We start from the raw sequence: 10,220 nt of genomic DNA, 5'->3' as shown, positions 1-10,220 counted from the left end.
CTCGGCTTGCCGTCTTGCTGCCTCTCTTTCACTCTCTTTTTGTTTTTTGTTGGCAATACATGAAAATGTGAATCGGATAAATTTTCTTTGGTTGGCATGAAACTAATCAATAATTATGTAACATCTCGATTTAAATCAATTGAAATTTTATTTCATCGAGTATCGCGATTAAATTCAACTCAAAATTTTATTTGATTTAATGTCGTCATACCTAATGGCTGCACTTAATCATGTGGCCAGCAAATCGGCCGGCAGCAGCTAATCTATACTAATATTATAAACGCGAAAGTAACTCTGTCTGTCTCGCTTTCACGCCTAAACCACTGAACCAATTTTGATGAAATTTGGCATAGAGATAGTTTGAGTCCCGGGAAAGGACATAGGATAGTTTTTATCCCGGTTTTTGAAACAGGGACGCGCGCGATAAAGTTTTTCTGTGACAGACAAAATTTCAGGTGGGCGAAGCCGCGGGCGGAAAGCTAGTGACTTATAAAGCTTTTAAAAATGGCGCACGTTTCTTGCCTGGCTGAAGCCGGGTCTCCACTCTCTGCAGTGCGTGTTTTGTCCTACAGTCCTACACAATCAACAAAACAATTTATCTGTTAAATTATAATGACACACGTATTATTAATTAGTAATATTGTATTGCAATCGATACATAGTGGCTCTATGTCTATCAACAAAATTGCCTACAAAAATGTTGAATGTTGACATTTTACAATGATTGTGTAGGGTAGCCTAGGCGCAGACCACCGACTTTTAGTTGGCCGATAGTTGGGTCGGACTGTTAATCAGTATGCAAGTGCGCACATTACACCGATTTGGTATCGACCGATTCTTCATACTAAAGGTCGGTGGTCTGCGCCTAACTTTATTTTATTGTACCTAAAAATGTTATCAATATTTCTATGTTATGTTGCGTCTTTGTAAGCTATCTTCTTTCTTTTTACATTAATCGAAAATTGTCCTATAAATGAATGAATTAAAAATCGTTTTGTACTTAGCGCTTTTACATCCATTATGGCAAGTCTGAGCCCTCAGCCCCGATTACTGCGATACCGAATTACACATCAGCTGGAATGAAAATGGAGTGTAACTGTAGTGTGGACCAGCAGCCCCTCTAAAAAAGTGGTACTTTTTGATTACTCCGAAAATAGAATTCCTTCACGGAACGATTACTTTCCAAAAAAACGCTGGAGTGAAGGCCGTCCGAAATTACAACTCACGTTTTGCCACTTTCTAAGGGGACGCAGGACTTTGAGAACTTATATAATAAGAGATGGGAAGGAAATGGGGGGTTAACGAGTTGTTGTCCACTATGACGATATTATTTCATTCAAATTGTTTAGAATTTAATACAAAATGATGAGGGCACTGTATTAAATTCTAAACAATTTAATCGATTAATTGTACAACATAAGGAATAACCTGTTTATATTAAACGTGCACATCACTATATACGTCAACATTGATTTGACATAAATGTTTCTGTGACGTAATCAGTGTTGCCAGAAGGTTACTTTTGTAACCTTTTAGGTTACTTTTGAACTGCATTGGTTACACTAATGAAAAGGTTACTTTTAGGTGATTTTTCAGAAATTGTAGACTTAACTTTTACAGGTTATTCAGTAAAAATATTAATAGTGACAATTTAAAAATTATGTCATAAACTGCATTTAAACATGAATTTGATTTATTATTTGTTAAAAACAATGAGTTTTAGCAAATGTTTTTTGATAATAAAACGCAAATCCATGAAACGGTTTTATACGACCGGTCACTTTTCGGTCTTCATGGAATGGTCAAAATTTCGAATTTAGGTAAACATGAACCATCCATGAACAACCTTACACAATCGCTCCGCACCCCCCCCCCCCCCGTATGAAGGTTACTATTTATTCAAAAAGGTTACATTTTTTATATTTCTGGTAATTTCTGACAAGACCCGACTGGCAACACTGCTGTTTTCAGTCGGCCACGGCAGGTTAGGGTAAATAAATTGTTGAAATTCAATGATTAAATAAATAAAGGTGGATTGAAGCTCGATAGTGACTTCATCATGTTCAATTCGCTTAAAAAATCTGTTACTATCGGTGTGCAGTTGCAACAAATTCGACTAGCACACAGAATTAGAGGCAAGGCCCCCATTTTCTGCAGAACAATCAAAGAAAGATTGGATGAATTAAACTATAAAGATGAAGTTTACACTACTAGGATAGATATAGGTCTGCCTCGTTTAAAGTAAGTAAAATTATTACTTGTTTTTTTGCAGTTTGTATTTATAGGGAGAGTGAGGTTAGCAAGGTAATTTATGTACATAATATTAACCATAAAATTGTTCTGACAATTAAACTTACAGGAAATCTAGTTCTCAAGAACGTAATGCACGGATAGAACATGTAAAAAAATTAAAAGCTGATAAAAACCTTGAACAATTGGCTCGTAAACAAAAGTTGGATGTTGATTTAGTTGAAGTACGGAAGGAATGGCTTATAAACTCAGGGCCAAACCAAAAGAAAGTTATTGCAGATCATTATGGAGTATATGAACATTTATATGGCGAAGGATATTTTATACCATATGTTAATTTAGAGATTTTTCACGAATCAAGAGAAGGTCTTGCATTACCTGTTTATACTGGAAATGTTATTAAACCCTCTGAAGCTTTAGACCAACCCAGTGTGAGCTATGAGGCAGATAAAGGCAGCTTGTGGACCCTGGCACTTACAAGCCTTGATGGTCATATGACAGAGAATGAGAAAGAATATGTTCACTGGTTAGTTGCAAACATCCCAGAAAACTATGTGGAGAAAGGAGACACCATCGTGGAATATTTGCAACCTTTTCCACTGAAAGGAACTGGGTTCCACAGATATGTGTTTGTATTGTACAAGCAAGATGGAAAAGTTGAATATGACTTACCAAAAGGTAAATAACATAATACTGACATAAATAATGTTTCTAGAGTAGAAAAGACAAAGCCGGAAATTGGCGTCTTTTTTTTTTTCGCGCGGCCATCTACCAAACTATGTTTTTTGGTTACAAAATAGTGAAATAAACCAAACTTATTATGACATGTATACCTCTAAACTCAGTCTGAACTGAGTTACAGGCATTAGAAGTTTGATGATTTTACATACTAGATTTGCTTTTTGCGCGCAAGTTTTGTAAGAAATTGCAACAAAATAGTGACGTCTTTTTTTATTGCGCTGATTCTGCTCCACACTGATGTCTGGAGCCTTTAATGGATGGTATTGTTTGTTAACACATACAATGTCACTATTTTTGTCTAGTATGTAAAATCATCAAACTTCTAATGCTCGTAACTCAGTTCAGACTGAGTTTAGAGGTATACATGTCATAGTAAGTTTGGTTTATTACACTATTTTGTAATCAAAAAACATGGTTTGGTCGATGGCCGCGCGAAAAAAAAAAGACGCCACCTTCCATACAAAATCTGGCATTGCCATTTGGTATTTATTGTTATTATTATGTTACAGTGACTTTCTCATCCCCTCTTGAAGACAGAACATTTGTATCCAGGGATTGGTACAAGAAATATCAGGACAACATCACTCCTGCTGGTCTGGCTTTCTACCAAAGTGACTGGGACAATTCTGTCAGGGACTTCTTTCACAATACATTAAAATTGAAAGAGCCAAGTGAGTGACTTATATTTTTAGTAACATTTTAAAATTAGAGGATTGATATCCTATGTAATGTAGTAGCATCAATTTAAACTATCACATTTCCAGACAGAATTGTTATAAAAAAGCAGGCTTATTAATGGTTAAACCTTTTATTATGAATGAAGAATCTTGAAAGCTATTGAAATTATTTTAAGTAAAATAAAAATGTAGCAGAGTGGCACCTCATATCATTTAACCTTTTTTTTTTCAGTTTACGAGTATGACTTCCCTTCACCATACATTAGGCCACAGGAATGGTTTCCTAGGAGAAAGCCCTTTAACATTTACATGGACAAGTACCGTGACCCAAAGCAAATCAACAAGGAGTATTTGCTGCGAAAGCTGAAGAATGAAGATCCTTTCAAGAAACCACCTCCTCTCCTTCAGTTTCCTAATGCCCACCCATTGCCAAAAAGCATGCCATCATGGCTGAAACTTCATGAAAAGAAGATTAGGTTGGGCTGGGGTAGGATAAATGAAATTTGAATGTTAACTATACAATGTACGAGTACCTACTAGTTGTTTAAAAATAAATAGTTAAATCTCAAATATCTTAGATTTTATTATATTTTAGCAATTTAGCATAACCCATCACCAAATCATAGCTCTTCCTCAGATTTAAGGTTGGTTTAAAGAACCAGACATCCAGACATTAGCCCTGGACTAAATACCTAATTTAAAAGATTAGAATGTGTGTACCTACTGTAAGGCTTGATTTCACAGCTGTCCGGGACACCCGTACGGGCTGTCCGTGTGCGGAAGTTCTGAAACGTGGGTTCATTCAGTACGATACGATCGCTTTGTACGGGCTCTGCCCTGAGCGGGTCGCATGCGCACCAATCCGCGTCGCTGTGAAACGAAGCTCATGTGTGCTCCCACTCCGTAGTAACAGTCCGTACGGGTCTCCCGAACAGCTGTGTGCAGCCTAACTATTAAAAGTTCGGATGTGTAGCTTTGATAACTATGATGGGGAAGTATTAAAACATCAAAACTACTTACACAATTTTATTAAACCATTAAACAAAATACAAAATAACTAGCATAATCAGACAAAACCTAATAATAAGGTGAATGTGCTATTATCATTAATTATATTTGCCAATTTACATTTATCAACTAAGCAAAGTGCCAATTCAGATTTTAGTACAAATACCTACCTAAAACTTTGACAAGACTAGTAATGAATAAAATGAAAAAATTAAGAAGCATATTGGACTTATAAAATTTTAATTGGCAGACAGCCCATTTCAAAAATATTAAATGATGCTACATGAAGTAACATTTAATTCTCTACGATGTTCAACTATAACTATACATACAAAATATACTATCTTGCTTGTATAACAGTTAAGCACCTTCCATAGAGCTATGCATCAGCATTAAGTAAGGCTACTATCCATAATCAACAGTAAATGCACAGCAAAATACTAAAATTACAGATATTCTGCGTGCTATATAGAATTCAATGACAGGTTTATATTACCATCACCGATATAGAATAACAGTGATTACAACTATTGAATACTAAGGTATTAGCAGGTATACATATTAATTTTATTGCTATGTAAATAAATGCTTTATAATAAATGTCAGAGATGATTACTCTTCACTTGGAAGTAAGATTTAGCAATTTATGGCCAATTTAGTCAAGTCCCACGTCATCGTCAGTAGGCTTTCCAGCATCAGGAGCTGCAGCGCCGCCAAAACCTGAAAAAAAGGAAAAATTAACATCAAACCTACAAGAATGAAGCACCCTACAATACTAAGGATGAAGACCGTTGTTGATGTTTCAAATGGAAAATATTTATCTCTTCAAATTATTCATTATTATAAATGTGATAACACAAATTTGGTGTAAAAATGTTTACCTGGTGGGACACCTCCTGAGAATGGTCCAGCACCTCCTTTGCCCAATTTAGACTGCAGTCTTTCGATGACGGACGCGATCTTAGGATTGTTTTGGTATTTGGAAAAGTTGGACGGGTTCGTCGAAACATCTGAGAAAGCTGCAGCGACTTCAGGGTCCTGAAAAAATAGGGGTAAAGCTGTGAGTTAGAAAAAATAAATGGGGTTTCTTCAAGTAATAAAGATTAGACCATAATAATTTATGTTAAATGCAGCAAAATAAACAAATCACAATCAACTGAGAGAGAATGCCACATGGTATTAAGCTCGCCTTTATGTACTGATCATTTTTATGTGTGTGCAATAGTCTTTAAATAAATAAATAAATCAGCTATAACTAATTGAATAAAATTAATAGAATGTAGTCTATGGATGAAGATAAGCTGTCTAAATGAGGATTGACATGACATAAAAATAATATTGCAATATCCACCACACCACACTACTGTAATCTTCCTTTTGGCCTAATTGGACACTGGGAAGAAGTCAGTTTTAACCCCAGTGGTGGATATCTAAACTGAAAAGCTTCAGTTTTCAGTTTCACTTCCACTATTCTTGTTCTCATGATTGTTAATGACACAGACAGAAACAGAAGGCAAAACATTTACCTGGAAAGCAGCCATAAGCTCCTGATCGAAGAGCAGGTTGCTGAAGTCTTGCGTGTTGAAACCTCCCGGGAATCCGGCGCCAGCACCCGCTCCCGGGAATCCTGCTCCCGCGCCCGGGAAGCCAGGTCCCGCGCCCGTCCCGGCCCCGGCCGTGGCGCCACTCGTCGCATTCGCCCGCGCAGCTTTGGCGCGCGCCTCTTGCGCCTTGCGCGCGCGGCGGATCTTGGCGCGGTGCTGAAGCATTTGACGCTTATTATTAGTGATGCAACGAATACTACTTTTACGAATACGAATATTAAATCTACTATTCGGCGAATACGAATATCTCTACATAGTCATGAAATACTAATAAATTTAACTATTTTTATCATGGTTAATGTTTTAGTAATTAAAATTTACAAATGGCATTTTTTTTGTATTGTATCACTTTACTTTGTAATTAATCACAAAACAAAATAATACTTGTACAATCGACCTGCTATTGACTGTCAAATTCCGGAAGAGAACTTGCTTACTACTTTGTTACATACTGACCGGGGGTTTCCCGTCATGTCGTTGTGGCTATAGTGTTCGAAGAAACACACGTGTGACAAAATTTAAAAAAAATAGGTATTCGTATTCGTAATTATTATTTCACCGAATACGAATATTCGGTAAATGTCTACTATTCGGCGAATACGAATATTCGTATTCGTTGCATCACTACTTATTATCAGGGAAAAGGCGCATACAACTATGCATCTAAAGCGCAGACACACAGGTTAACTTGCAGTCTGAGGAGGGATATCTTATTTGTATTCAACAGTTTGTTGACAACACAACCTTATTTCGATAGTAACAAAGACTTTTAGACTTATTGTCTGTCTTACTTTGGGAGTCACAAACTATTTGCCTGTTAAGGTTTTGCAGACAGTAGGTACAGACTGTACCAGACGCTCAACAAAACCTTACTTTACTGTAAAACGAGAATTATTCTTGATAAAACAATTGGATACCTCTTTTTCTTCCTTCTTGCGTTGCACACTAAGCTTGTGCTGTCTCAATTTCTCAGCATTAGGCTTTACTTCATTCAACCATTCGTTAGTCTGGTCATCATAGTCAATCTTCAAAGATTCACAAAGATCGTGAGATGCTTCCTCAAATTGGCCCAGCAACCTGTTATAGCAAAGCAAATTTTAGTCAGTTACCTTCATGTGATTATGGATATTTTACTTAGATTACAGTTATCACTGTAAGTGCTAGCAAAACAAATGTAAATATTTTGTATTTGAGTTTATTAATAACTAGACTAAAGTTCAGATAACTTTGTTTATTACAAGACAAGAAAGAAAACTTGATGTATTTTTGTAGAGTTACTAGATTGTATATTAATTTGTAACTCACCCATAGGCACGTCCTCGGAACTTGTATGCTGCAGCACTGTCGCAGTTCAGCTCCAAGGCCTTAGTGCAGTCTTTTATACAGGCATTTGGCTTGTTCAGTTTGAGGTATACCTGTGATAACAAAAAAACAGCACCTCATTCACATGCCTATTATATGGAGTAAAGATTAGAAGTACTGCCTGTATAAGTATTTTCAGTTCCAAATTGAACTCTATTGCTATAATTTGAATAAAATAGCATAGAATGTGGTTCACACAAAGGACCTATCCTTTGCTAAAACTCGTACTGGTGAACGGAGCTGCAGCGGGTGTCTATTCATGCATGGGGCCCCCGAGTGTGCTGCTCATACTAATTTCCGATACAGAACTGCGCCCGGGCGCCCTCGCGAATTTTAGCAGAGGCCATTAATCATAGAATATAGAATAATTATTATATTTAATAACTTTACCTGTCCTCTCTTGGCAAATAATAAAGCACTCTGTGGATTTAGCAGTATAGCTTCAGTGTACAGCTTTATAGCTTCATCAAACTGTTGTTCAGAGAAGGCCCGCATCGCTTCCGAGCGCTTCTCATCTGATTGATCGCGTTCCTCGTCAGTGACTTCTTTGTTAGAGTCGCCCATGACTTGGTTGATGTCCACTTGGTCTGCTTCAATGACTCCTACACCCAGAAATTGAATTTAAAGATTAATTTAGACTACTGGTCTAAATAGATTAGATTACAATCATAGATTTGGTTGATAGCATCAAATGTGTGTACAAGTAATAAACTGATAGAAACTTATATTATCAAGGGTGGATATAGAAAGCTCTCTTTGGTATAATGAAACAAAGCTCAAAAATCTTATCTATAATTTATAAGGTCACTCATCATAATTATCAATTTATTACATTATGGGTCTAAGAACTTGTTAATGTAAAATAATTGCATGCTACAATCATAAATTATTCAAAATAGTAAAAAGGCAGTTACTAAAAAATAAGTATTTACACATCACACACAACCTCAAGATATTACATCTGATGTAGGAAGAGTAAAGAGAATATTTTAAAATGAAACATACCTTCCATGTTGAGCTCCACATCAGATTCTTGGTCAGATTCATCTTCACCTGATGAAGCTTTTTCTTCAGTAGCATTATTATTTCCAGTGTTGCTGGAATATTTTGGGCAAAAATGTTTAACTTATTGATTTTAATTGAAATGCGTAGTTACATCTATAGTGCAATTTCTATGGATGTAAAATGCGAATGCGACGTACAAAACATGTCGATGCCGACACAAAGTTGTGGTCAAATAAAATTAGTTGATGTTAATTAGGTTAGCATAAAAAAAGTACATACGAGTCTCCCGAAGGTGTGAAGTTCTTAGCTCCAAAAGTAGCCGATGGCAGGGTTACTCCCATCGACACCAAGTAGTCCTTGAAGAACGCTAGCTTCGGATGGTGTAGAAACTGTGGTTGAGCTTTGCATAGCTCTACAAACGCCTTCAGCTGGTCTATTTGCTCGTCATGGAAGGGACAACTCATTTTGTTATCTGCCGGCAAAACAAGAAAGTTAACATCAACATTCAGGAAAACTACAAACACAAACTAATTAATAGCATTTATTTACTCACTTTGTATTTAGCTGATGAATAAAAACCGGTAATCGGCTTTGTGTGGCCTTTGTAAGATTCGAGAAACAAACAAATTGTCAAAATCAGGCACTGACGGAAGGAAAGAAAGAATGAATTCACAAAAAAAAACGCCGAACGGAGCAATGTTGCCACTTTACAATAATATACTACCCTAATTTATTTAAAGAAAAGAGATTTTCTCGCAACTTTTTAATGAACAGAATATATTAAAGAGAAGTTTGTTATTTATTTATCAATAACAACAGATCTTCAATATGTCTTTAAGTTTCAATTTACATACCTACCTACATTTTACTATCCACATACCTACCACTTAAATCCGAATGTCATTATTACTAAATTTTAATTTTTAAATTAATACACCAAAATTGTGTTATGCCTTTGAAGTTAGTGGTTATAACACAAAAAAACGTTTTTATGTAATAAATACACGACGATGGGACCTGAATGTCTCCAACTTCCTCATTGGCCCTAGAGCAATTCCAAGTATACCATCAATAAAAGCCTAATTAGAGTCATCAAACCTCTCAGTCATTCAATTAGAGCCATTAGAACTTCATAACTATGAGTTGTTTTCTATGTGTAAGCTGAGGACACGTGTCTCCAGCTGACACATCTGTATCTTCGTAAATATTTATGCTACGATAATGTATTATACCTCAAAAATTACAGTCGATTCCAAATAGTAGGCTTTCCACTTTTCAAGACTTTAGCTCAAATACTGTTAAAACCACGATCAAAAAACTATGTGCGAGCTGGAGTACCGTGTCTCCAGCTTACACATCTGTATCTTCGTAAATATTTAAGCTACATCAATGTTTTATATCTCATAAATTAAAGTCGAATAAAAAAACCCGACTTCAATTCTTTCAAAGCTTTATTTCGAACCGTTTTCGAACTACGAACCGATACGTATGTGTAAGCTGGTGACACGTAACACACGGTGGATTATTAAAACCGTATAAGTTAGAGTTGCGTTTTAAACATCAAATAATTCGT

The 10,220-nt window shown here is 36.1% G+C and overlaps 2 protein-coding genes across 2 annotated transcripts; one reads left to right on the top strand and one right to left on the bottom strand.

Moving 5' to 3' along the window:
* The first annotated feature begins 1,951 nt into the window (after nucleotides 1-1,951).
* LOC135072525 (large ribosomal subunit protein mL38) lies at nucleotides 1,952-4,240 on the top strand. Its single transcript, XM_063966467.1, has 4 exons — nucleotides 1,952-2,241; nucleotides 2,360-2,928; nucleotides 3,501-3,662; nucleotides 3,901-4,240. The coding sequence occupies exons 1-4, from the start codon at nucleotides 2,060-2,062 to the stop codon at nucleotides 4,173-4,175; spliced, it is 1,188 nt and encodes a 395-aa protein (XP_063822537.1). The 5' UTR covers nucleotides 1,952-2,059; the 3' UTR covers nucleotides 4,176-4,240.
* A 441-nt stretch (nucleotides 4,241-4,681) lies between these two features.
* Nucleotides 4,682-9,319, bottom strand: LOC135072524 (hsc70-interacting protein-like). Its single transcript, XM_063966466.1, has 9 exons — nucleotides 9,201-9,319; nucleotides 8,927-9,119; nucleotides 8,648-8,739; nucleotides 8,033-8,244; nucleotides 7,586-7,695; nucleotides 7,198-7,357; nucleotides 6,203-6,436; nucleotides 5,558-5,714; nucleotides 4,682-5,396 (listed from the first exon to the last, which is right to left on the bottom strand). The coding sequence occupies exons 2-9, from the start codon at nucleotides 9,109-9,111 to the stop codon at nucleotides 5,332-5,334; spliced, it is 1,215 nt and encodes a 404-aa protein (XP_063822536.1). The 5' UTR covers nucleotides 9,112-9,119; nucleotides 9,201-9,319; the 3' UTR covers nucleotides 4,682-5,331.
* Nucleotides 9,320-10,220: the final 901 nt, after the last annotated feature.

Source organism: Ostrinia nubilalis, chromosome 6 (genome assembly GCF_963855985.1).
Source record: "Ostrinia nubilalis chromosome 6, ilOstNubi1.1, whole genome shotgun sequence".
In the NCBI taxonomy this organism is placed as follows: Eukaryota; Metazoa; Arthropoda; class Insecta; order Lepidoptera; family Crambidae; genus Ostrinia; species Ostrinia nubilalis.
The sequence above is the reverse complement of the archived record's forward strand: the minus strand, read 5'-3'. Positions and strand labels throughout refer to the sequence as shown.

Bases quoted from the DNA above. Each gene is read 5' to 3' on its own strand.
- LOC135072525 (XM_063966467.1), top strand. From the start codon at position 2,060: ATGTTCAATTCGCTTAAAAAATCTGTTACTATCGGTGTGCAGTTGCAA. The intron at 2,242-2,359 runs GTAAGTAAAATT...TTAAACTTACAG, and splicing joins ATAGGTCTGCCTCGTTTAAA to GAAATCTAGTTCTCAAGAAC. The intron at 2,929-3,500 runs GTAAATAACATA...ATTATGTTACAG, and splicing joins TGAATATGACTTACCAAAAG to TGACTTTCTCATCCCCTCTT.
- LOC135072524 (XM_063966466.1), bottom strand. From the start codon at position 9,111: ATGAGTTGTCCCTTCCATGACGAGCAAATAGACCAGCTGAAGGCGTTT. The intron at 8,740-8,926 runs GTATGTACTTTT...AAAATATTCCAG, and splicing joins TTCACACCTTCGGGAGACTC to CAACACTGGAAATAATAATG. The intron at 5,397-5,557 runs GTAAACATTTTT...CCTTTTTTTCAG, and splicing joins CTCAGGAGGTGTCCCACCAG to GTTTTGGCGGCGCTGCAGCT.